Here is a 27,454-nt window from a genome sequence, read left to right as displayed (position 1 = left end):
AGAGTTATAAGCAAATACTAAATGAAAAAAATGTTTTGTAAATTACTTAATTTTTCCATTTATTTCAGTAAACAGGTTTTGACACAAAATGATTTAAAAGCTGAGCATGATAATTATAATTATACAATATGTAAATATATGAGGAAAAAATGATGTGTATTTTTACAGCAGCTTTTCACAAGGTGACATTTTTCTCTGGATTTTTTATGGATCTCTTTAACGTCGGTCAGATCTTATATGATACGTTGATGTGAAGTCAGCTTTTGTGATTCGTGCTGAAGGAACTTTTCAGCCAATGAAACTCATCGCTGGATGTGAAACATGCGACGCCTACCTCAGTCCTGAAAGTGTGACGTTGTGCTGCCATCTGGATCAACACTCCTCCAGACAGAAATCTGTATCAGAAACGTAGAAATCCATTCGATCAAAGTCTCTTCAAAGCCCTAAATAAAACTTTTGTTGTTGTTTTTGGGGTTAAAAAACGTTTCTGCCGCATGGACAAAGCACAGTAAATGCATCATAAATAAAAAAATGAACAAACTTCTTTAAAAGGAAGAACCAGATGGAAACCCTGTTCCAGCCTCCATTCGGACCCTGTGAAGGACTGGAGACGGGCAGGGGTCAGAGGTCACCCAGTCGGGCCACGTTGAGCATCTGGACGTGAAACGCAGGTTTTTTATTTTTATTTTACTGATTTCTGACATCTGGCTGGCTTTTGTGCTTCTAACTTTCTGTCACATTTGAAACAGATCAAACTAAATAAATTCTGATCAATAAACACAAGAAAGATGGTTTTTCTGTGGCGTCAGACGAAATATTTCAGTTTTCACCAGTTATGGACAGCAGTCACCGGCTCCGGTTCTCGTGCGCTGCCATCCTGCTGGTTTCAGTGTTTCCCTGCTGCAACACACCTGATCCACATCAATGCTCATTACCAGGCGGGTGCAGAACCTTTTTATATGAATCAAGTGTGTTGTAGCAGGGAAACACTAAAACATGACATTATGAATGAGTGTGGAAACGTCGCCATGGTCCACTCATGCCCACAAGGTGGGGGCAAAGTTTCAGCGACCGGCATGATGTGCAGGAGGCAACACATCACACACGCTTTCAGTCAAACAACGCACTTCATCGTTACGATTTAATTTCATGTGTCGATTCAGGGATTATAAGACTATCATCATAATGGTTTTAACTGGGCCAAGACTGAAAGTGTTGCTCCTGAAACACGGGAATGAGTTCCCATCCCTACGGAGATCGTGATAAATAAACAGTTGTTTGTTTGTTTTAGCTGCTATTTTATTATTGCTAATATATATGATGGCCCTGATGTGCTAAACACAACAAAAAACACAAAATAAAAATAAAAAAATACAATGACAAATTGAAAACAATGACACTGTTAAGGATTGTGGAGATGTGGGGAACAGAGAGGCAGGAAGTGCTGACAATATTGTTTCAATAAATAGAAGGCGTGACCAGGAACGCGCCAGAAACCGACAAACACAATGAAACCAGTTAAAACAGAAACCAAATGCAGGGAAAACAACGAGACACAGGTGGAATTGATGAGCTAAACGGATCCAGGTGAACTGATGAACAGGAAACAAGGCTCGACAGGATTCACAGCTGCGAAATGAAACAAAAACAAAAGCCCAAACAATGACAGACGTTTTGAAAAGACAGGATAATTAAATTAATAATTAAATAAATTAAAAAATAACCAGTGGCCGACATGAAAACTTGCTGATTGGACAACTGCGTCCAATCATCACCCAGGTAGCTACCGTACCGCTTCCAGTAGGTCAATGTGTTGTTGTCTTTTAATTTTATTGTTATTGTGTTTTTTTATTGTGTTTTTTAATTTGTCACATTTTTTAGTTTATAGTTGTACTTTTAAAAGTGATGCAGTGTAACTTTTGGCCACTAGAGGCGCTCAACCTTCGACTTCTCGTAAACTCTGTTGCATAATCAAAGTGTTCATCGTTATTTTGGAGACGTGTCTGTAGACCACTTTGCTGATCGTTCTGCTACCTCTGATATTTACCTGAGTCATAAGAAATGCTTTTTTTTGCTGCAAACCAACCCAGTTTCCGTTAAATGTTTCGGGAATCATGTTAGCTTTGGTCTGGAGCTGGTTAGCTTTAACTAGCTGCATTTAGCTTCTACTGAACAGCAAAATAAGGACTCAGACGTATCCTGCAACGTTATGCGGCTCATCTTACTGATGTTCTGAATAAACTGCTGAAAGATGTGAAAAAGTTCTTCACATGTTGATGTGTTTGCACAACCGCAAAAGAGTTAGCAGTGTGCTAACACTGAGGCTAACAGAGAGTTTTACATCCACACGGGTCTCCCATCGGACTCCAACCAGCCAAGTCTTTGTCAGGAAAGGTTTTCAGGCTCAAGTTTCTTCTGATCATCACTTTCTTTTCTCAAAGATTCTTAGTGGAATAATTTTCTTGGTGATTCCAAACAGTAAAGAAGTCCTTTCTCTGCTTAAACATGACTAAATCCTGAGTATGCTGGCGTCAGATAAACATCTAAGCACACAGTCAGAAGATAATCATGTAATGAGGAGAATACATGGCGGTTGGTCTTCTGACACTGACTGCAACCTATCCAATATTTTTTACTGCCTTTCGTCCCATAAACCAGATAAAATGGGTGGGAAATGAATTAATCTGAAGGATTTTTCATCCCTGCCTTTCGCCCAAAGACTGCTGGGATAGGCTCCAGCTTCCCTGCGACCCTTCATTGGATCAAGCGGTTGGGATAATGAATGAATGAATGAATGAATGAATAGAAAGATCTTGGAGGGTTAGGTTTGGGGGTTAGTTCTGGGTTATGTGTGGCCAGACAAAGTTGCATTCTCTCATGTCTGGAAAAAAAGCTGCTATAGGTTTAGACTGCTGAGGGACATTTCCTGATACACTGAGCTTCTTTCTCTTTATCTCTATCATTTATCCCCCCCCCATAACAGTGTTGCATCATTAACATGTATGTCTCCTGTCTCAGCAGGTCTCCCTGGCCGGGAGTAGCAGTTCCTGTTGTCTGTTGTCTTTCTGTCCTCTTCCCCCCACACAGCAGAGGCAGATGGCTGCCTGTCCTGAGCCGGGTTCTGCCGGAGGTTTCCTTCCTGTTAAAAGGGAGTTTTTTCCTTCCCACTGTCGCCAGTGTGCTTGCTCAGGATGGGAGATTGAGTTGGACTCAACTCAATCTGTTGGTTTCCTTATATAGGCTGTTATGAATTGGCTTTCATTATGTTTTCTTCTCTGTCTGTAAAGCGTCTTGAGATGGTATTGCCGTGATTTGATGCTGTATAAATAATTGAGGGCTGCACGGTGGCACAGTGGTCAGCACTGTGGCCTCACAGCAAGAAGGTCACTGGTTCAATCCATGGCTGGGCTGAGGTTTGGTCAGTGGCCTTCCTGTGTGGAGTTTACATGTTCTCCCCATGTATGCATGGGTTCTCTCTGGGTACTCTGGCTTCCTCCCACCATCCAAAGACATGATGTTACGTTAATTGATTACTCTAAATTGCCCCTAGGAGTGAGCAGTTGTGGCCCTGTGATGGACTGGTGAGGTGTCCAGGGTGTACCCTGCCTTTTTCCCAAAGACTGCTGGGATAGGCTCCAGCTTCCCCACAACCCTGAATTGGATTAAGCGGTTAGAAAAATGAATGAATTGAATTGAGTTGAAAAAAGAATTACAGTTCTGAAACTGGGGGCTGAATGATGTGTCCTTCAGCATCCCTGCAAAAAATCTCACATTTAATTCTCTCACTTTTTTTTAATTAAAAAGCTTAAAAGCTTTAAATCATTTAGTTCATTGTGAAAATAATGTGAATTAATTTGTGCTAAATTTGTGTAATTAAGCAGATTAAAAGCGTTTTTATGTACAAACATGCTGTAAACACAAACACAAAACTGAGTTACAAAGTTATCAATGAAGCTTTTCAGCTGCTGTTTGTGATTGGAGTGAAAAATGATGAAGGTCAGACCGTGTGCAGCCTTCATCTTCTTCAGTTTCATGGAGATGCTCCACCATTATCACCTCCTGCCTTTCCTCATCAATAATCCATCACAGCTACAGTTCGCTGACCTGCTGCACGCCCGATCAGCCGTTCGCTGTGTGTTTATGTGGGTATTTCTGGTTGTATCGAGATATTGCAGTAGTTCACGTTGTGCTCATCAGCTAATCAATGTGACTTCATTTTGATGAAAATAAATACTTAACTTGTTTATACTGTTCAGAATCCATCAGTATTGTTAGTTAAATTAAGTCCACAAGGTCCAAACGTCTCCATCTAAGCCTGAAGTTTGGCCACAAGCCTGGAAAAGTAAATTACACGGTCATTTACAAACACAGGACACACGTGAACAACCTGCAGAGGTTTGTTCACTTTTCTACGCACTTTTCTGACTGACAAGGAGTGGAGTAAAACAGTAAACAGACTGGTCTTCGTCGCAGACTGATGAAGAGGTGGAACTTTTGCTGACAGCTGAACTTCAGACGTGTTTAAAAACACAGATTCACAGCAGGAAGCTTCTTTCATCACCAGCCGTGGAAGCAGGACGGGAGGTGCAAAAAGCTGTGGCTGAGTTTGGAAAAAGTCTCCATCATCACTAACAAAACACTCAAAATAAATAATAATAAAGCATTTAAAAAATAAATAATTATATTTATATGAAAAAGGTTAATAAACAAATGAATAAAACAAATAAATAAACCTTGGAAAGAAAATAATTTAGTTTCTGGAATAAAATTACCAAAAAAAAAAAATTCAAATGTTTCAAAGCAAAAGCATTTATTCATTTATTTATTTAAAGTTTATTATTTGAAAAAAATTACAAAACATAACTGGATAATCATAAATTCTTACACAATCTGAAAACAGACATGACATGGAATAATTAAAACCTTGTTTCATCTCCTATTTTTATTTCAATTTTATGTCAATTAAAATGTTAATATTTCTTTAATAAGTCATGTGAACACATTTAAAGAAAAAAAGAAACCAAACAAGTAAAGAACAGACCGACTTTAACCAACTGAGTTTGAAGCTGAAGCGCTTTAATAAATGAAAAACTTAAAAAAGAAACAACAGAACTGAGCCTAAATACATAAATCTGGTTTTAAAATGGGCCATATTAAACAAACAAAAATAAAAACAAACGGACAAAAACAAAACATTTCAGTTTGTTTTTTGTTGCCAGAATCAGAAGCTGTGAATTTAAAGCAGTGATAGAAAACATTTCTTTATGCTTTTGTGGAGTTTGAGGTGAAAAAAAACCTTTTATTTGAACTTTAAAAACTGAAATTTTAGCGTGTGAAAAAATTTCATGCTTCTTCCATCCTAATGACCTTAAACTCAACTTCATTTATTTATTTACAGTTTGTTCAGAGTCAGTTGTGTGTGTTGTTGACAGTCCTAATGGATCCATTTGTTTATGAGATGAAGCAGCTGCACGACACAAGCCATCGGCGCCGGTTGGCAGAAAATCCTCAGTAATGTGTTCACGTCCAGTCGGACGCTGAGGTTACCGCAGTCAGCCAGATGTTCATCGCCATCGACGCTCCCTTCATGTCGTCAAGCCATCGCTTTATGGAGAAGAAGGAAAACAACTGTCTGTTCCGCTGTGAGTCGCCAGCATCTGCAGGGAGGAAACTTCTAGAAAGATTTCCATCGGATTGCAGACAGTATGGTGTGGACAAAGTACAGAAACGTCGCCACATAAGAGAAAACCTAAAGGAAATAAAAACACAATGGTCAAAAGAGCAGGGACATTTACCAAATAATACAGCAGGATGTTCTGCAGGAAAACACTGTTTGACCTTTTACAAATAATAGCTAACTATCAAGCTAACGAGCTAACTAGCTTTTTGGAGATAGATAGATAGACAGACAGACAGACAGACAGACAGACAGACAGACAGATAGATAGATAGATAGATAGATAGATAGATAGATAGATATAGAAATATTAATGTCCATGTTTGTGTACAACAGGATTTAGTTGCACAGAATTTAGTATCTGTAGCCTAAATGTAAAAGTAGCATATAGCCTGCAACTAGGAGCTTAGCTTATCTTAGCTTAATTTAGCTTAGCGTAGCACAAACCTTGTTTCACCTTCAGTATAGCAATTAGATAAAACACAATGATCAAGACATGCAAAATATAAAGAGTAAACACAGTATTAGCACCCCCAAAGAGCCAAAACTTGACTTTAAAAAGACCCAAAACAACTATAAAGATAGCATCTATGTTAGCTTTATAGTTATTTATTGTATATTTCATGCATACTGTAAGCCAGACTTGTGTGCAGAATGGATAGAACCAGTCATACTTTAAATTGGAAAAAGCAGAGAGTTTTCTGGCGCTATTAAGTGGGTTATTTTGCTAATTATTTTCTGTGTACACTAAAGCCTTTTAAACTACTTTTAGAGCGTCCTTTCTGCGTGTATCCGCCGTCATGGAAGGGTCCGACTCACCACGGCTGAGACGTCCAGCTTGTAGTTTTGAGATTTCTTATCACTGATGTCCAGGGTCACTTTGGCCAAAGCTACTGAAGCACTGAGGTAGAAGAAGGCAGCGATGCCGTGATACGCAAAGTCCTACCGAGGAGGAGGAAGAAGAAGAGGAAAGGGATGAGACAAATACTTACTGATGAAACAGTTAGAACCACATGATAAATGAAACTCCATAAATCTACCACAGCTATTTCATAAGTGCACAAAGTAGAAAAGTTGAATTCATGAGGAAAAATCTGATGTTATTGAAAAATATGGGGATAGTTGATAAGAACTAACATTTAACTAGAGGATTTAACAATAGAACTTTATACATTAATCTACAATATTTTCAGGAAAATAATCAACTTTGATTCATTCTACTACTCATAAAATGTGTTTTTCTTTTACTCATTTAGGTCTTTGAAATAAAACGTTACAGTGAGGACTTACTGCTGCTGCCCAGCTGCCCTTGTTGTGATGCCCCCCACAGGCAAACACCACCATCCAGATGAAAGTCATGACAAAGCAGAAGACTGAGACAAACATGACCCAGCCCTGAGGGTTCGCTGGCACCACCAGTGTGCACGCAACCAGGATCCACACCAGACCGCCGAAGATCTGTAGGAATACCAGGGTGTTTATTTGGGAAGCAGAAATATTTACATGTTGTTAGCTTTGTCATCCTATATGTTAACCACGTTTAGTCTAAATGCGCTTTATATATACAAACGAAACCCATATCCTTTCAAACTTAGTACCCCCTGGTGGTCCCACAGCCCCATAATATACCAGTCAGAAATACCAGTTCCTGCATACGATGAGAAACCAGTTCAATCTGGTAGAATCCAGCAAAAATATCAAATACCACTACTTTCCAAAATGAAATGCTGACGTTAAAGAATGAAAAAGTTTAAACTGTGAGAATAAATATATAGTTTAATGGAAGTCAATGGGACACTTCTGGCCACAAAGATCACAAGAGGAAGTATCTGATAACACATAAAAATACATCAAGTTCATTTTGTAGCTTATCTTTGGCATATCCAAGAATGTAACCACCAGCAAAGCCCTAGCTTTGTGATATTTATTTATACATTAGATTTTATGTTTTGTATGTTTTTTTAAATAAACAATCGATCATTTAAATAATAAGAGGGGCATTTAAAGGGTTAAAGGGTTGAATGTTTGGTAGTTCTGAGCACATCTGAAAGTGTCCAAGTGGTTTATATGGTAAAAGTAAGAACAAAATACTGATGCATGATAATTTTAGAGCTATTTTTGTGCACACAAGTCCTGAAGGGGATTTCTGACATGACATAAAAACTACAAATGGAGTCCAATCACTTTTGTTGCTAATCTTTGACATATGCAGTTACCACCAAAGCTCCGTCATGTTTATAATGTATAAAATAATTCAGTTTTAAGGGGTTTCTGTAAAAAGTGAGGCAGTGATTCAAATATTCAAACTGGTTTTTAAAAGATTAAAATCTTTTTGAGCCAGATAGAAGTTGTTTAAATCATTTCTGAAAGAAAAAAACAGGAAAAATGTTTATGTTGGACTATTTTACAGCAGTTTTAGTGTTTGGATATTTTTCTCCACAAGGGTGAAAAGATGGTGGAAAATTCAAGATATGATAGAAAAAGACAAAGGATTGAAAAAAAAACGTGTATTTTTATCAATGAAATCGTGTAACAAGCTTTAACACAGAAAAAAAGTTGGTAAAATGAGTGAAAAATGTCACGAAGCCATAAAGTTTACGAGTTTGAAGAGGAGCCACCAACATGGCAACCTGCTGATTTAGGTTTGTTTCTTGGACTATAAAAAGATCCTCGTTTAACAATTCATCTGTGACCACAGCATGTGTTTCCATTATTTCATCTAGCCTGTATTTCCAGCTCGGCCTGCAGCAGAGCAAGGTGTTGTTGCCTTCGTTCACTCTACACCTCTAATGATTGACAGGCTGCATTATTCATGGCGCTCAACCCTCCTCCACCTGCTCGCACGCTCTGCTTCCTCGTCTGAGTGAAAGCTTGAGTTGAGATGAAAAGACCTGCAGCATTCCACCACCCTGTTGACGTCTCCTGATCGTACATCTGCTGAATAAATACTTCTCTTCGTCTTTCTTCTACCAGCTCAGGCTTCCTCCCTGACCTTTCCCGTCGGAGAGGCGTTTAGTAGGAATGGCATCTCTTCGATCTGTGTGACCTCTGACCTGTTGTGCACTTGCAGTTGTTCGAAAGAGAAATCTCCTCCTTACGTCTAGATGAGAGTTAGCTGTGGAGGTTCAGGCTATATTTATCCCGGTAAAACCTGCTGTTTCTGACCGACGGCACACATTTCTTCTGCGACTGCAGGAGTTTGGTCTGTACAAACTTCGTCTGAGTCAAGTGTGAAGATGAGTTTTGTTGCAGCTGCTGCAGCTGAGATGTATGTTCTGGCACAACTTCTAGAATTCCCACCAGAAAATGCAGATGTAAGACTTGAATATGATGAAGAAAATAAAATAAAAATGATTTGAAGCAGTCGGCTTGTTGCTTGTAGAAACAGGCATATTTCTAAAGAAAGAATTCACTTTGAAAAGGTCAAAATCTTTTCCTGTTTTGTTTCTGCATTCTCATTTTCCAACCAGAGGCACATCCAAATTTTCTTTTTATTAAAAATGAAGTTTTTCTTATTTTCAGTTGTGTCTAAATATCCCAACTTTTTGTAAAAACAGCATAAATATCAAGGTAATAAGTCAACAAATAAGCAGATGGAGAAAGATGCAACAGTCATGACAGCTGTCAGTTTTAGTCCCTGAATGCAACACCGCAGTTTGGAGGCTGAAAACACCTGAAGGCATGTCTGTTCGCTGGAGGAAAGTGTTCCTTTAGTTTCAGGAAGAACCCTGGACATGGATCAGGTTTATCTGGACTTGTTTTTTTTTCTTTCTAGCTAAATAAAAACTGAATAATCTCAAGTTCATCGAGTCTGTCACGAGCCTTCAGTCTGCACTCTAGGTCAACTCGTTGCATAGTTTTCCATTTAAAACAAGCCAAGCTGCGAGGTGCGCGTGCGTAAAAGATGCGTAAAATGGACCGTGCGCTTTACCGAAGGAAGAGCGCGCGCTGCGGGCTGCTTCCAGGCAGTAAAGCAGGTCCAGCTCCGGCTTCTTACCAGCTCTGGCAGGTACAGGATGTCTGGGATGGTCGTGCATATCCCGACTCCGCTGGGGAGGTTTCCCATCGTGGCAGTGTTGGACGCCATTCTGCTGTTCCTGCCGCTCAGACTGAGACTGGGACTGAGACTGAGCTGGACTCAGACCTTCTGCAGGTTTAACCAGGAGGAGCTGACTGGAAAAACCGGAATTCCCATCAGAGCAGAGCAGACACACCCGGCAGGAATGCTGCTGCTGGACCAGCCCAGAGGTCCAGTCTGGTGGAGGCTCGGTGTGTAACACACACTTATCAATGTTTGACCACCGACTTGTTTATCACCATGACAACCTGGAGCAAATCTGCTTCCAGCAACAACAACTACTACAACAAGTAAACAAACAAACACTGGCACTTTATCATCATAAACGGATATTTTGTTTAATAATTTCTCATAAAACAGTGTTTAAATTCTCTTTGACATCTTTTTACTAATGTGCAGCTTTAGACATCTAAACGCTAACAGGCTATTTTCTCTAAGTTTGAGTTTATTTGATCTTTGCAACTTCCAAAGCAGGATTTTCCAGCAACATGGCGTGTTGGCGCTCATCCTCCTTTCTGTTCCTATGAAGTTACCTGATGAAACATTGCAGGTAAAAGTTCAGTCACTGGAAATTAAACCAGCATTTAACCAGTGTTTTTCAACCTTTTTTGAGCCAAGGGACACATTTTTTCACTTAAAATTCACAAGGCACACCACAAGCCAAAATGTTGTTTTGTGTTTCTTTCTTTTTTCTTTTTTTTTTTTTTAAAGCCCATATTAGTAATATAAAGTCCATCTTGTCAAAGTTGCCTTGAATAGAATTAAGATAAACACAAGAAAAAGTCATTTTTATTATCTTTCACCTGGGCCCTGGATGAACACAGAGCTGCTTTTTAGACCAATCAGGTGAAATTGGATAATTTCTCAGGGCACACCTGATGATCTATCGCCACAGCACGGTGGTAACTGGTTTAACCAACTCCAAGTTTGTCTAATCTGAAGGGGTTTTGTTTGTAAAGTGCGATGCTAGACTTGAAAAGAGAAGAAGCAATAAATATTAACAACAACTGGAGGAAAAGCTAATTTCTGACCTGTTTTTAACAGCTGATCAGGACCTAAAGTGTTGAAAACAATTTCCACTCTATGCAATGACATGCCCCAGAACAGAGGCTTTTAAAAAAATGGTACCACTTGTTTAATGGATAACTAGCTGGGTAACTAATATTACAACATGTAACAGACTTGGACACGGCTGATGCTGCTGTCACAATTTTTCTGAGCAATAAAGAGTTTGTTCTGGTTTCCAGCCGCCGTGTTCTTGTGATGCTTATCAGCTAAATCAAGGAAAGAAGACTAGCTAACACGGGCAGTGGGGGGTTTGTTTTTTCAGTTAGACCAGTTGAAATGGCAGCATGTAGACCACATTCTGCATTCCTTTAAAACTAGCCACTAAACAAGTTAGCTGGATTTGCTAATGAGCCAGTTAGCTGGATTTGCTAATGAGCCAGTTAGCTAGGTTTGCCAATGAGCCAGTTAGCTGGCTTTGCTAATGAGCCAGTTAGCTGGGTTTGCCAATGAGCCAGTTAGCTGGCTTTGCTAATGAGCCAGTTAGCTGGATTTGCTAATGAGTCAGTTAGCTTGGTTTGCCAATGAGCCAGTTAGCTGGCTTTGCTAATGAGCCAGTTAGCTGGGTTTGCTAATGAGTCAGTTAGCTTGGTTTGCCAATGAGCCAGTTAGCTGGCTTTGCTAATGAGCCAGTTAGCTATTGCTTACAGTATCATCTGGTGTAGCTTGCTGCGTTTTGTGAAAGAAGCGGTGGAAACGTCTTCCAGGATGGAGTTGGACTGTAGCATGCTAGAAGTGTAAATGAATAAACAAAAAAAACTGACGGTTGCATCTTAGGCTTTTTTTAAGCTCACACTAGCTAAGCAGTCACGTTGGATTTTGAGGTAAGATAGCCTCCAACAGCTCCAACATGGGATTTTAGTTGTGTTTCTCACACAAACCTCAGACCTCAGTAGAGTTCATGAGCATGCAAGCTTTCACACGTCACGCTGTAAACAACAGAGCCATGGAAACGTCAGCCGTCTCATTTGACAGGTCGGGGTGGTTGAGCAGGTGAGCTGTTTGGACAAACACCCTGGATAAACGACGTGCTAGATCTGGTTTCCTTCTGTCATCCAATCTTCCTTCCTGGGAAACTTACGCCTAGTGGAGAAAACACTGAGAAAGAAGCAACTCGTTGCTAAAAAACAAACCATCCATAGATTTACTGTGCCAGTAAAGTTTCAGTAATCCAGACAGAAAAACAGATTTGTCAAATTTCTTTCTTATTTTAGATTTCATGTTCATGCAGCCGTGATCAGCTTCTGCTTTTATTATAACGGTCATCTTAACACAAGACTTATTGTCCCTAACTGGAACTGAATCTGTAACATGCATGTTTAAAGGAGAAGCAAAGGTCAAGTTTTACCCGGTAAACTGTGGTCACTGCATTTACACAATGCAAAGCAAACTGGACAGTCAATTACATGTTCAGCAGGCGCAGAAAAATATTAGCATCCGTTCAAATGGCGCTTCTTTCCAGGAATTACGGACGGGCTTGTTGATACTCTGGACTCGATACATCGATATCTTTCATTCATTCATTCATTCATTTTCTAAACCACTTAATCCAATTCAGGGTCGCGGGGAAGCTGGAGCCTATCCCAGCTGGCTTTGGGTGACAGGCAGGGTACACCCTGGACAGCTCGCCAGTCCATCGCAGGGCCAACATCGATATCTGCCCATCAAAATATCCGATTTTATATTTCTTTGAATATGGAGATACAAAATACACAATTTATTTTAACTTCTGAGATTTTTAGGCAGTAAAATAAGATGTGAAGCACAGAAACAGTGTTTTCCTTCTGTGTCACATGATCATGGCAGCCTATCAGATGCCATGAGGTCTCGACGATGCTGCGACTGTTAGTGATGATGTTTTGCTTTGATGTTTTACTGGTTTAATGCAGGTTTATATGCAAGACTTTTCATTTTCTGTTTAATAAATGTGAATAATCTCATATGCCATACTTCCCTGAAGTAAAGATATTAATGCACACTGTACAATCATGATTTTCCTTTGGGGGGGAAGAAGTATTCTTATCAATATCAGTACCATGAAAAAGTATTATAAACTAATTGTATCGTATAAACAGGGCAAACTTTGGTATCGTCAATCCCTACCATGAAGTTACGCTAACGTACAAAGCTAAAAGAAGCTGTTTGAGATAAGCTGCCAAATGTCTGAGTTCCTGTTCTAGAAAATGACATCTTATATTTTCCCCTTTAATTTTCTTCTTCTGCCATGTTGACATCGTGACGGTTGGTCACTTGAATCAGGACTGAAATGAAAGCCTGAGCGATGGCTAACTCATTCACCGTTTCTCAGTCATGAAAGCTACATGCTGAAATGTAGATCAGGCCAATACTTTGGACACCAAATAATCTGAACTACAATAAAAACCATGAGGGATGCAGCCATATTACATTCATTACTACATTTACTGACTATATTAGAACATGTTTAACTACTTAATATAAATGTCTAATCAGCCAATCACACGGAGGCTTCTCGATGCGTACGGTCATGCAGACACGGTGAAGACAACTTGCTGAAGTTCAAACTGAGCATCAGAATGAGGGAGATTGTTGGTCTGAAGAAGAGAAAATATCCAGATGTTGACGTCAGAGGAGAATGGAAATGACAAGGTCTTGGTTTCTGGTCTGGTTCTCTGGCCCATGCCTTATTTGGTCATGTTTCCTGTCACTTCACGGCAATCAGACTAATTACCAAATCAGTTTCGCCTGCCGCCCTCCCTTCATAAGCAGGAGAATCCACCCCCGTTCCTTCCAGCTGGAAACATCCAGGTTTCTGTTTCCTGCACCTGGATGTCTGCTCTGATCTGTTCTGGACCTGGATCTAGACCTGACCCCGGTCGCTGCATCTGGTCCTGGCATTTCTATGCCTGACCCACATTTCCTGTGTGATGGAGACCTGGCTCAGTGGTTGAACTCCATTTCCCATCATTCCCTGAGCAGCTTTCTTTCAGCTCTAACTCAACTCCTCACCTGCTTCAGCTACAAATATCCCAGTCGCTGCAGTAACCTGGATCATGTTTCTGGTTTGTCACAACTCATCTGTACTGTCACGAAAGCAGTGGAGATGTGGTGTCGACCCAATTGCAGAGATGAGGGAAGCCGGTATGCAGAACTCAGACAGATTTATTTTCCTCAGAGGAACCCAGAACAGACACACTAAACTAAGGTACAAATTGATCCAGCAAACAATGAGTGAACATGAGTGGTATAAATACACAGGAAAAACCGAACGAGAAACAGGTGAAACAAATGAACTAAATGAACCCAGGTGAACCAAATCAATGAACAGGAAATCTAAGAAGCTAACCAAGAACCAAGACAGGAAAAACTACAAAATAAAACAGGAAGCCCAAAAACAAAGCACAGAAAAACCCAAATCATGACATGTACTCCGAGAATCACCTGCAAACATTCTCCACTTCACCTCAGTTCCTGGTTTTTATCCTGTTCTCACTGCCCGTTTGACTCCATCAAACACTCAAATGTTCTTATAGATCAGCTCAACCTTTTTTGAGCCAAGGCACTTTTTTCACTAACTCACAAGGCACAACATAAACAATGTTTGTTTTTTTTAAACCCATAATATTAATAGTCATCTTGTCAAAGTGTCTTGAATAGAAATAAGATAAACACAAGAAAAATGAATTTTATAATCTTTCACCTCTTTGGATGAACACAAAGCTGCTTTTTAGACCAATCAGGTGAATTTGGATCATTTCTCAGGGCACACCTGATGATCTCTCATGGCACACTAGTGTATCACGGCAGTGGTTGAAAACACTGTTATAAATGATCCCTGGTTCCAACCAAGATCTGCAGAACATCATCTCTGAACACGTCCAGCCTGGAAGCAGATGGTCTCCAGCAGCAGAAGACCACAGCGGGTTCCCTCCTGTCAGTAAGAACAGGAAACCGAGGCTACAATTCACACAGACTCACCAGAACTGGACAATAGAAGATGGAGAAACGTTGCTGGTCTGATGAGTCTCCAGTTCAGCTCCACATTCACATGGTAGGATCAGACTCTGCTGGAAACATCATGACAACATGGATCCATCCTGCCGTCAGGATCAACGCTTCAGGCGGGAAATGATGCTTCAGGTGTTCAGAAATAGACTTCAGATTATGACAGGACGCCTCCACAGCGCAGTTTGCTGCCTCGTGTTTATGCAGGTAAAATGTCTCAACGCTGCAAATTTATTCACTTTATTATATCATGATAAAAAAAATAAGCAGATGTCAGTACAAAGCTGCAGGTTTTTAATGTTTCCCTGCTCCAACACATCTGACTGAAATAAATCCGTCATTATGCAGAACTTCATAGGCTGTTGGATCCATTTAATATGAGCCAGGTGTGTTGGAGCAGGCACTCATCACAAACCTGCAGGACAGCCTGATATCTGTTCTAAAGCAGGGCGAGAGTAGCGTGGGTTTATGATCGTGTCCTCATCTCTGCATGATTTCCTTTCAGTGTTGCTCAGAAAGACGTCTTGCTGGGTGGGACGAAACGCTGCAACGCCTGCAGGAGCCATCTTCTTTTATGAAGCACTTTTCACCGACAAGAATGTAACGCAAAGTGTTTTATATTAAAACATAGTAAAGACAAGAAAACTTTTTAGCCATCAAATCTCCATGAACCTACGAACCACACACACACACACACACACACACACACACACACAACATGCATATCAAGAACATTTTATGTTATTTTATTCCTAAGAACCCAGAAACATGCTTCAGTTTAAATAAGTAAATGAAAGGAGACAAATGCAGCGCAAAAGGAAGTAAAACAAGCAAAGAGTGACACAGCTGATAAGATAAAGCAGCTGAACGGATGATTGGAATGAGCTCAGCGGTTGGAGGAAGATCCTACCCCCCGTGGCAACTGGGGGAAGGATCTGTCTTGGAAATGCAAACATATCATCATATATAGCTAAACAGCTAGTCTAAGGTTACCTTTGCTACACAGCTGCGTTACTTTAGCCTGAACATAGACATAATAAGTCTATACGTATATATGTCTATGAGTCTGTCTCTCACAAGTCCGTGTGCCGGTACTGGTTTAGTCATTTCATAACTCTTCCTCCCTGAAACCAAAGAGCAGAAATGATGTGACAGTGACCAGATTTACTGATGGATTTTTAAAGTAGACTAAATCAAGTCTAACATGTCACTTTTTCTGAAACAGCATTTTTCTGGGCTAATTTTTTTCTGTTTTAAAACAAGGACAAAAAATTGAGAGTAAACCCACTTCTTGATGGACCACTGCATACACATACACACACACACACACACACACGAAATTATAAAGCGCCAACTTAATAAAGTGGCCAATGAGAGTCGAGCATGTCGCCAGTTTGAAGATGTCAAAGTCTCTGAGGTTTAAATAAAACATCTAATCATCAGTTCTGGCCGCTCGCGGTGCTTTCCTTCTGAATACCTAAAAACTGGCATGCTCTGCATCCAAAGACTCAGAAAAGTAATGAATCCAATATTTTGATGGGCAGATTTTGACGTATGGACTCCAGAGTATCGATACGCCTTCAGCTTGATAACATTTGCCTCTAGCATGCTAGCATGCTAGCATGCTTTGTGTTAGCTCAACAAACATGCTAACAGTTCCTTGAGAGCTGTTTGTCACCAGCTGGTCCTCCTTCAGGAACTCAGACCGTATTATTGTTGGAATCAAACCATAGAATCTTCTTCATCACATCAAACATATTTCAGATAGTTTGTGTCAATGTGAGCAAAGAAGGAATGCGCATGGAGGCTCGCCGTCTGCTGATAAATGGCGAAGATTCAGGAGATGATCTCCTGGTTTCTGGTCTGCTGGCAGAAAAGAACCTCAGGTGTTTTTGCAGGTTAAATGAGGATTAGTACATTGTGTCAATTGTTGTATACGTCACATAAATGCATCGCGCTCTGATTAGAGATTAGATTTACGATAACACATGCAGCTAATGCAGGACACGCAGATCATGCAGAATTTACATGTTTAAACACAATGTACACATTGCATCCAAAGTTCAACTCTTAAATAAATCAATGATTCCACAAAGTGTAAGAAGAAATCAGTTGCAGGAGCACCTGGAACAGGTAGGCCTCATCATTCCCAGCAAGTTTCTAAAAGAAAAGAGGAAAATGTGGCAGCTAAGTTGTACTTTGTGTTGTAACTGGTTCCAGTCAGTAGAAGCTGCAAACTGGAGACGAATTTGGCGGCTTTTGGAGTAAAAAAGTTAATGTTGCTACTGGAGCGTAACTTATTGTCTCTGAGCTGAGGGAAGCTGGGGCTTTTCCAGTTAAAGTTTGATGAATATATTATCTATGATCTGATTTTTAGGTAACCGTAGAGTCGACAAAAGTGACGTTTTTTTTTTTTATTATATCCATGTCTGACAACAAAATCCCTTAAAATAGGAAAACAATATTTCCAAAATAAGTGTCTTTGTTTTGTATAAATGAGACCTCTAAGCTGAAACTGTAACGACACAAATAACTGATAAAAAGAAATGATGTTGTTTTTTAAGAGTTAAAAACACTTCCTTAGAACCGACAGAAAGCTTCAGAGGCCAAATGATGTCATGTAAAAGACACAATGTGAAGTATATGTAATGTTTATGTCATAATGAGAATTTAAAAAAGCTTGAAGTTCTATGCAAGCAAAGTAAAATATTTTTCATTTCACCAAAGTAAGAGCTGTAGTATGATCCAGATGGGATGGTTTATTTGTACTGCGAGTTTAGTGGCATTACAGCATGTCATATTGTAGTTATTCTCTGCATAGAGTCCAACGCAGGTCTCGTAGGTCGGAGAATGGCTCTTTTGAGGATCATCTGATTGTATCTCACAGTCTACTTTGCTCCGATTACAATGTTGTGTCGGTTTTGTGGAACTAATGTTTCAATGATGAAATACTAATTCAGAAAATCCAAATCTGTGAAAACTTTACCAAAGTAATTTACATGGTGGTTCTACTACTGAAGTGGTCGTTTTCCCCGATTGTTTTTTTTTTTTTTTCCAGCAGTTACCTCATGATAATGTCTTAATTTTCTTGTTATTTTAAGATAGTTAAGAACGTTTTCTCGCGTTTTGGTCATCGAGATCACGGTGTTAAAAAAAAAACTGCGACCACGACTACTCTTGGCTTCTGTACACGACACTCTGTCAGGTTTTCAGCTTTATAAAATGATAAATAAATAATGAGTCTACTTTTAAGAACATCTGGCTCGGGTTTAGAAATGCATCGCTGCTAATCCACGGTAAACGTGCACATCTTACTCACACAAAGACAAACAGTCAAAAGACCCCAAGTACACTTTGAAACAGTCCAAAAAGTATTTTCTCTCTTTAACCACCAAATTAACTTTCTTCAGGCAGAAACAGTCCTGTTTGCAGGTTCTGGGCAGGCACTTTACGAGATGGCCGCTGTCCTGCAGCTCAAGCTAGCCGGCTCTAAATCCTGCTAACGCTGACCTCCAGGCGGTAACTGAAACGTCAGTCAGAAACTGGAGAGGACGAGAGGTTCTTGTTGATCCTGCTGGCCTTCTTGTGTCAGTAGATGTCAGGAGAGTGTAGTCATGAAATCATCTGTACCAGTTTGATCTTTTCTTTAAATTCTTGCGGTTATCAAAACACCCTCTCGGGATTTATTTTCTTGCTTTTTGTTCAATTGTGGGCTCAAGTTCCCCAGTTTGATAGTGAAGAATGACAGGAGAGTAGTCGGAGAGAAGGGGGCAAGACCAGAGGCAATTTTGGGACCCCTCAGCATTCTTTACACTTTTATTTTGATATTGTAGTTAACAATGACAATAACATGTCAATGATGTTATCAAAAGGCGTTCTTCAGTTGCAACTTTTATATTTTCTTCATTGGCTTTCACTTCCTCTACTTAATTATTTCACGATTTTATTATTTTCATTGAATTAAACAAGTGATATGATTTAATGTGGTTCGAAAACATGACCTAATATAGGACCTCCATATTAAATTATGTACTAAAACCTGTGTTATTACCCTTTAAGAGTACTTTTACTTCTAATGCAACATGTACAGAAGTAGTTTTCATTAGTACAAACCTGCTGAATTGAGAAATGAAATACAAACACCACTTGCACACAATAACTTTCATCCACTTTAGTAGGAAATATCAGATTTTTTTCCTTTGAATTCAATAATTTAACATTCTGATGCTAAGAAATCAGCTTTAGTTTAATAGGATTTGGTTTCTGTTTTTACTTTTTTTTACTCCCAGTCAGCTAAACTAGCATCTGGATTGTTTGTAGTACCTTCTACTGTCCTGGTCCACCTACCATTGTCCTGGTCCACCTACCACTTTCCTGGTCTACTCATTCCTGTCCTGGTTTACCTACCATTGTCCTTGACTACCTACCACTGTCCTGGTCTGCCTACCACTGTCCTGGTTTACCTACCATTGTCCTGGTCCACCTACCACTTTTCTGGTCTACTCATTCCTGTCCTGGTTTACCTACCATTGTCCTTGACTACCTACCACTGTCCTGGTCTGCCTACCACTGTCCTGGTTTACCTACCATTGTCCTGGTCCACCTACCACTTTCCTGGTCTACTCATTCCTGTCCTGGTTTACCTACCATTGTCCTGGACTATCTACCACTGTCCTGGTCCATCTACCACTGTCCTGGTCCACCTACCACTTTCCTGGTCTACTCATTCCTGTCCTGGTTTACCTACCATTGTCCTGGTAGGACAATGTCCTGGTGTCGGAGTGTTTCCCTACCACTTTCCTGGTCTACTCATTCCTGTCCTGGTTTACCTACCATTGTCCTTGACTACCTACCACTGTCCTGGTCTGCCTACCACTGTCCTGGTTTACCTACCATTGTCCTGGTTTACCTACCATTGTCCTGGTCCACCTACCACTTTTCTGGTCTACTCATTCCTGTCCTGGTTTACCTACCATTGTCCTTGACTACCTACCACTGTCCTGGTCTGCCTACCACTGTCCTGGTTTACCTACCATTGTCCTGGTCCACCTACCACTTTCCTGGTCTACTCATTCCTGTCCTGGTTTACCTACCATTGTCCTGGACTATCTACCACTGTCCTGGTCCATCTACCACTGTCCTGGTCCACCTACCACTTTCCTGGTCTACTCATTCCTGTCCTGGTTTACCTACCATTGTCCTGGTAGGACAATGTCCTGGTGTCGGAGTGTTTCCCTACCACTTTCCTGGTCTACTCATTCCTGTCCTGGTTTACCTACCATTGTCCTGGACTATCTACCACTGTCCTGGTCCATCTACCGCTGTCCTGGTCCACCTACCACTTTCCTGGTCTACTTGTTCCTGTCTTGGTTTACCTACCATTGTCCCAGTCTACCTAACACTATCCTGGTTTACCTACCCTGGATCCTCTTTACCTACCCCTGTAGTGGTCTATGTATAACCGTCCCAGTCTACCTACCATTTTCCTGGTTTACCTACCACTGTTAGAAATGAAGTAGAGGTTGACGAGGAACTTTGACCTTTGATTGAAAACCCTCTGATTTTACTCAGAATGAGTCATTAAAGGACTAACATAAATCCAGCACTAACACCCAGTAAAAAAGGCTGTGTGACGTAGTTCTTTTGTGCTAAACATAGACTTCCAGGAATGAGATCATGAAAGATTTCACCTACTGGTTGGTTTACTATGAACAACCAGATTCCTCAGGTCATCTGAGTCTACTTTTTGTTCCCTGGGTCAGAACTAAACATAAAGGCAGTGTTTAGTTTTTGTTCCTCATATATAACAAACCTGGAAAAACCTGGAGATCTGCTAAAACTCTAAGCTACTTTGAATCAAGATTAAAAACTTGTTTTTATTTGCCATTTTTATCAAAACACCTGTTCATATATATATATCATTCTTTTTTTCCTTTATTTTATCTGTTTCTCTTTTTATTAGATTTATTTTTTTTAAAGTATTCTTGTAATGCTTTTACCATTTAAGCACTTTGAACGGTCATGTACTTGACATGTGATGTCCAAATATCTTTATTTTTATTTAATGTGTTGCCACTTTGCTTGCTTGATGTTTGTTTCCTGGTTGTTTATCACAAATATTTGTGAATGAGAGAAGAAGAACCCTCGTCTCCCGCTCGAACGGAACGTTGATCCGGTGCGGCAGCGCCCCCTGGCGGCCAGCAGCAGCAGCAGCAGCAGCGCCTGCCGCTGCGCCTCCTATCGCAGATTTACGGTAATTTGCTGCGGGTTTTTACCGCACCTGAGAGGAGGACGGTGTGACTTCGGACCGACATGGCAGCGTTTGACGAACAGCAGCAGCAGCTTTCCAACTCTGGGTGAGTTTAATCTCAGAAATGTTTAATGATTAGCCTGTTCATGCAGGAAACTGCGGAGTTTCCCCAGCGTGACCACGTTAATGGGAACACTGGGAATCTACCCGGAAGCGACCAGCAATTAACCGCAACATTAGGAGCAAATATAGACAGTTGTGTTAAACGTGATGAACCGTTTTAAACCCCACAGTGTTGTTTAAAGCCAGACTGACAGATCAGGCTCGGACTGACTGGTTTCATCGGGTTTCAGCGTAAATCGACGCTGGGAGGAAGACAGACGTGGCTCGCGCTGTCTGGTAATAAATACCTTAGAAATGATCACGTTAACTGGAACAACTGGCCGAGGAGGTTGCCTGGATCCATGCACATTAATGCAAGCTGTATGTGACTTTAATCTCATAGATAATGCAGGTTTTATTGGGGGAGATTATGCGCTTGGATGGAAAACCTCTTTATTGTTATTAACAGTTTGTTGGGATCGCACGTGGGCTCGTGTCTCACGCTCATGGTTGATCAAAGAGTTGCATGTTGTCATGATTTTCTTCCCTCTTCATCTGAATTTCAGGTTGACTTTTTTTTCCTGTTTTCTTGTCATCTCAGCTCAACAGAGAAACAGGAAAAGTCCAGTTTCTTAAATTCCCTCCACAGCAGACTGAACACTTTCCACGCTTGTTTAAAACATATACATAACTGTTTTGGCTAAAGCATGCTGAGCTGTAAAACCCCAGTGGAACCTCCGGCTATTAAAAGTGAAGAACATAAACTTGCAGTTCCCCCTTCATCCGCTAGGGGCTGCAAAATAGAGCGAATCCCCAAAGACTCCCATGTTAAAAAGACCAACTTCGCAGCAGTAATAAACACGTTTACAGCAGGAATAAACACGTTTACAGCAGGAATAAACACGTTTACAGCATAAATAAACAGCATAAATAAACATGTTTACAGCATAAATAAACAGCATAAATAAACACGTTTACAGCAGAAATAAACATGTTTACATTTGGATGGTAGTATCCCGAACCTCATTCCTGTTCTGGATGGTAGTATCCCGAACCTCATTCCTGTTCTGGATGGTAGTATCCCGAACCTCATTCCTTTTCTGGATGGTAGTATCCAGAATGTCGTTCCTGTTCTGGATGGTAGTATCCAGAACGTTGTTCCTGTTCTGGATGGTAGTATCCGGAATGTTGTTCCTGTTCTGGGTGGTAGTATCCAGAACGTTATTCCTCTTCTGGATGGTAGTATCCAGAACGTTATTCCTCTTCTGGATGGTAGTATCCAGAACGTTATTCCTCTTCTGGATGGTAGTATCCAGAACGTTATTCCTGTTCTGGAAGGTAGTATCCAGAACGTCGTTCCTCTTCTGGATGGTAGTATCCAGAACGTCGTTCCTCTTTTGGATGGTAGTATCCAGAACGTTTTTCCTGTTCTGGATGGTAGTATCCAGAACGTTATTCCTGTTCTGGATGGTAGTATCCAGAACGTCGTTCCTCTTCTGGATGGTAGTATCCAGAACGTTTTTCCTGTTCAGGATGGTAGTATCCAGAATGTTGTTCCTGTTCTGGATGGTAGTATCCAGAATGTTGTTCCTGTTCTGGATGGTAGTATCCAGAATGTTTTTCCTGTTCTGGATGGTGGTATCCAGAACATTGTTCCTGTTCTGGATGGTGGTATCCAGAACATTGTTCCTGTTCTGGATGGTGGTATCCAGAATGTTTTTCTTGTTCTGGATGGTAGTATCCAGAACGTCGTTCCTCTTTTGGATGGTAGTATCCAGAACGTTATTCCTGTTCTGGAAGGTAGTATCCAGAACGTCGTTCCTCTTCTGGATGGTAGTATCCAGAACGTTGTTCCTCTTTTGGATGGTAGTATCCAGAACGTCGTTCCTCTTCTGGATGGTAGTATCCAGAACGTTTTTCCTGTTCAGGATGGTGGTATCCAGAACATTGTTCCTGTTCTGGATGGTGGTATCCAGAATGTTGTTCCTGTTCTGGATGGTGGTATCCAGAACATTGTTCCTGTTCTGGATGGTGGTATCCAGAATGTTTTTCTTGTTCAGGATGGTGGTATCCAGAACATCGTTCCTCTTCTGGATGGTAGTATCCAGAACGTCGTTCCTCTTTTGGATGGTAGTATCCAGAACGTTATTCCTGTTCTGGAAGGTAGTATCCAGAACGTCGTTCCTCTTCTGGATGGTAGTATCCAGAACGTTGTTCCTCTTTTGGATGGTAGTATCCAGAACGTCGTTCCTCTTCTGGATGGTAGTATCCAGAACGTTTTTCCTGTTCAGGATGGTGGTATCCAGAACATTGTTCCTGTTCTGGATGGTGGTATCCAGAATGTTGTTCCTGTTCTGGATGGTGGTATCCAGAACATTGTTCCTGTTCTGGATGGTGGTATCCAGAATGTTTTTCTTGTTCAGGATGGTGGTATCCAGAACATCGTTCCTCTTCTGGATGGTAGTATCCAGAACGTCGTTCCTCTTCTGGATGGTAGTATCCAGAACGTCGTTCCTCTTCTGGATGGTAGTATCCAGAACGTCGTTCCTCTTCTGGATGGTAGTATCCAGAACGTCGTTCCTCTTCTGGATGGTAGTATCCAGAACGTCGTTCCTCTTTTGGATGGTAGTATCCAGAACGTCGTTCCTCTTCTGGATGGTAGTATCCAGAACGTCGTTCCTCTTCTGGATGGTAGTATCCAGAACGTCGTTCCTCTTCTGGATGGTAGTATCCAGAACGTCGTTCCTCTTCTGGATGGTAGTATCCAGAACGTCGTTCCTCTTCTGGATGGTAGTATCCAGAACGTCGTTCCTCTTCTGGATGGTAGTATCCAGAACGTCGTTCCTCTTCTGGATGGTAGTGTCCAGAACGTCGTTCCTCTTCTGGATGGTAGTGTCCAGAACGTTGTCCTGTTCTGGATGGTGGTATCCAGAACGTTGTCCTGTTCTGGATGGTGGTATCCAGAACGTTGTTCCTGTTCTGGATTTTAGTATCCAGAACATTGTTCCTGTTCTGCATGGTGGTATCCAGAACGTTGTTCCTGTTCTGGATTTTAGTATCCAGAATGTTGCCAGGATCCACATCTATCTATGATATCTTGGAAAACCTGGCGGGACCTCTCCTGGATTTTCTCACCATGTATTGTGGAGTTATTTGAAGACATACTAAAAATGGTTCCAACTCACAATGAGGAAGAATCCTTCACAACATTCCTCTTTCCATTTTAACAGTCCAACCTCGTGCCTAATCAGGAGCAGGAAGCTATCATTACCATGGTAACAGATTAGCTTTCCGTTCCATACCTGCCGCATAAAACCAAGCAGATCTTTCCAACGTTGTTTGTGAAGTCGTAGAAATATAAAAACGTCTTTGTGTCTCTTTCTGCAGACACCAGAGCAACGAGGACCGAGTGGAACCTCTTCCTCTCTGTTTACATGACAAAGTGCCAACAGCTGATGGTGGAATCGTCCCGTTTCCAGTTGAAGCCTGAAACGCTCGCCGTGTGAACCGCCGGGACCCTTCCAGCTGTTTCATCAATGCCTCGATGGAAGTCCATCTTCAGTCAGCACCTGCGGTGGTCCAGCCTCGTCACTCAGGCCCTCGCACTGTCCGTGGTCACGTTTTGCGTCGTCCTTCCTCTGTGCTGCCATCGACTGCTGTACTCCTACTACTTCGTCAAGTCCATGTACCTGGACTCCATGAGTGAGGATGTCCTGCAGGAAAGCCTCCAGCGGGGTCAGGACGCCCTGCGCTTCTGGCAGAGCGCTCCCGCCCCGACGGCCTCCAGCCTCAGCCACGTCCCTCAGCATCCAGAGCTGCTGGTTACCGTGGTGACCGCCAGGCGCAACGAGGGCCGGGATTTCCACTACCTGCTCCAGGTGATGCGGGAGCTGAGCAGCATTGTTGGGGGTTGCGGCGAGCGGCCGTGTGCCGAGGTGCTGCTCTGTGACGTGGAAAGCGGGTCCCTGGAGAACCAGGACGCCAAGCTGCTGGAAGCCCACTTCAGAGTGGTCCGGCGGTCCCCCCAGGAGCAGCAGAGGAACTGGGACCAGGTCAACACCTTCGAGCGGGAGAAACGGGATTACGTGTTTTGTCTCCGTAAAGGATGGGAGCTGGCGAAGCCCAGAAACACGGTGGTTCTGGAGGACGACGCGCTGCCAAGGCGGGACTTCTTCTCCGTAGTGAAGGACCTGCTGGCGCGTCGCGTCGCGCTCCAGACTCTCTACATCAAGCTGTATCACCCTGAAAGGCTGCAGCGCTACTGGAATCCTGAGCCCTACCGCATCCTGGAGTGGGTCGGTCTGGGTCTGGTGGGAGCCACCGCCCTCCTCCTCAGCTTCCCGTACTGGAACCCGTTCTCCTTCTCCTTCACACTGTCGGCGAGCCACCTCCTCTTCTTCACGCTCTACGTGATGGCGGCTGCGGAGCTGCTGGGGCGGCACTATCTGCTGGAGGCGAGGCGAGTTTCCCCGCAGCTCTACGCTGTTTCCCCGGCCACCGAGTGCTGCACGCCGGCCATGCTGTTCCCCGGCAACGCCTCGCTTCGGGTTGCCGACTACCTGGACGGATCCTTCTGCGTCAAAGGGAACGCCAAAGACATGGTCATCTATCGGATGTCCCGGACGGTTCCTGGGGAGAGGTCTCACAGCGTGGAGCCCAACCTTATCAGACACATCGGGGCGTACTCGTCAGTCCGGTCCAACCCATCCAGACCCAAACTCTTATGACGGAACCAACATGTCGGTCTGGACCGGACGTCTCGGCGAGACCCGGGTTCCAACCAGCAGCCTGTAGTCTGGACCCGACCAGACGTCGTCGTCATGCTGGAATCTTTAACCTTTAACGCTGCTTTCCGATCCGTCTGGGCGGCTCGCCGCGTGCTTCATCCTCATCATCGTCGCTCTGTTGGAGACGAGACGCCACCGTCGGTGCTTGGCGTCCTGCAGGACAGCGACGTTCCCAGACTTCTGGTTTCTGCCACTTTTACAGCTTTGGGGACATTTTCAAGTCGTGTCCAGGTTCTTTTGCAGCTTTTTGTTCGTGCTTCCGAAAGGCAACGCCGTTTCTCCAGCAGCCGCTTCCATGTGACGCTCGGTGCCGTCTGCTTCAGCCGCTTCGCAGAGCGACTCGTCCATGTTTTATTTGATGAGAAGAAGTCGACTCCATCACAGCCGCTTTCGTTTGCTTTGACTTTCTGATTGTATCTGGTGCTGCTGGAAGGCCTCGGCGTGTTCCGCTCCACGGAGACGCATCGACCGGGACGTCTACCTACTGCCCCGCTGCACCTGCAGATAAAACTGCTGGTTTACGAAGACGAGTCGTACCAGACCACCAGACCGCCGACCGCCGAGCCGTTTACAGAATGTGCCTTTAATATTCTTCCACTCTAAGCTTTGAGTGGATTTTGTGTCGGAGTGTTTCCAGTTTCAGTGTTTACGCTTCACATGTCACCAAGTCCTGCAGGAAGAGAGGAGTGAAATCTGAGGCCTTAAGACTTTCTCCAGATGCTGACATGCATGACTGGACTCTGGACTGGTTTTTGTGTTCAGGAGACTGACGGACGTCTGAACGCCGCTGATGCTTGCCGTGTGTTCCAGACCTCATAACGCCGCCTGGCGTGACATTAAATCAGCGTTTACGACAGGCCGACATGGTCAACCCTGCTTCAGATGTCCAATCTGTGTGTTTTCAGCAATAAAAAGTTAACCTCCATGTTTACTGGAGCAGTGAGGAGCCGCGAGGAGCCGCCGGCGCCGGTTCTGGGTCCGTCACGGAGCTGCGGGATGTTCTTCCTGTGTTTCCAGCCTTCGCGCTCGGCCGGTCCAACTCCACGTTTCTTCTTCTGACGTTCAGCTCGTCACCGTCAGACTTCATCTGGAGAAGGACACAGAAATCACTTTGCATTCGTCGTTTTGTTCAGAAGGAAACTGTAAAACTCACATTGGTTGCCCACGAGATTCACGTCACACTTTATCTTCTTATCACAGATTTCTGATCCACATGTTGACTTTGTTCCTGATGGATTTCTCCGGAAGCTTTAAGGGAATAATAAAGGCTGGAGTGATACGCGGCGTGTACAGAGCACTCCCGTCGCAGCTGAGTGGCGAGGAGGGTGGCGCCGAGGGGAGCGTGGGGCCGAGGGGAGCGTGGGGCCGAGGGGAGCGTGGGGCCGAGGGGAGCGTGGCGCCGAGGGGAGCGTGGCGCCGAGGGGAGCGTGGCGCCGAGGGGAGCGTGGGGCCGAGGGGAGCGTGGGGCCGAGGGGAGCGTGGGGCCGAGGGGAGCGTGGCGCCGAGGGGAG

The 27,454-nt window shown here is 42.7% G+C and overlaps 2 protein-coding genes across 3 annotated transcripts; one reads left to right on the top strand and one right to left on the bottom strand.

Moving 5' to 3' along the window:
* Positions 1-5,674: 5,674 nt before the first annotated feature.
* LOC306754240 (myelin and lymphocyte protein-like) lies at positions 5,675-9,764 on the bottom strand (the record flags this gene model as incomplete). The annotated part of the gene is made up of 4 exons (XM_079238177.1): positions 5,675-5,749; positions 6,497-6,619; positions 6,968-7,135; positions 9,675-9,764. The coding sequence occupies 4 exons, from the start codon at positions 9,762-9,764 to the stop codon at positions 5,675-5,677; spliced, it is 456 nt and encodes a 151-aa protein (XP_079094303.1).
* Positions 9,765-21,105: 11,341 nt separating this feature from the next.
* On the top strand, positions 21,106-27,208 carry pgap4 (post-GPI attachment to proteins GalNAc transferase 4). 2 transcript variants are annotated; one of them, XM_079238170.1, is made up of 2 exons: positions 21,106-21,160; positions 24,544-27,208. In XM_079238170.1, exon 2 carries the CDS (start codon positions 24,693-24,695, stop codon positions 25,881-25,883), a length of 1,191 nt encoding a protein of 396 aa, XP_079094296.1. In that variant the 5' UTR covers positions 21,106-21,160; positions 24,544-24,692; the 3' UTR covers positions 25,884-27,208. The 2 variants fall into 2 exon arrangements, with proteins under 2 accessions (XP_079094296.1, XP_079094297.1); XM_079238171.1 differs by lacking the exon at positions 21,106-21,160 and adding an exon at positions 21,319-21,453.
* The last annotated feature ends 246 nt before the right edge of the window (positions 27,209-27,454 follow it).

This window comes from Telmatherina bonti (genome assembly GCF_933228915.1).
Source record: "Telmatherina bonti genome assembly, chromosome: 3".
NCBI classification, from domain to species: domain Eukaryota; kingdom Metazoa; phylum Chordata; class Actinopteri; order Atheriniformes; family Telmatherinidae; genus Telmatherina; species Telmatherina bonti.
Note: the sequence above shows the minus strand (reverse complement) of the source record. Positions and strands in the feature narration are given on the sequence as shown.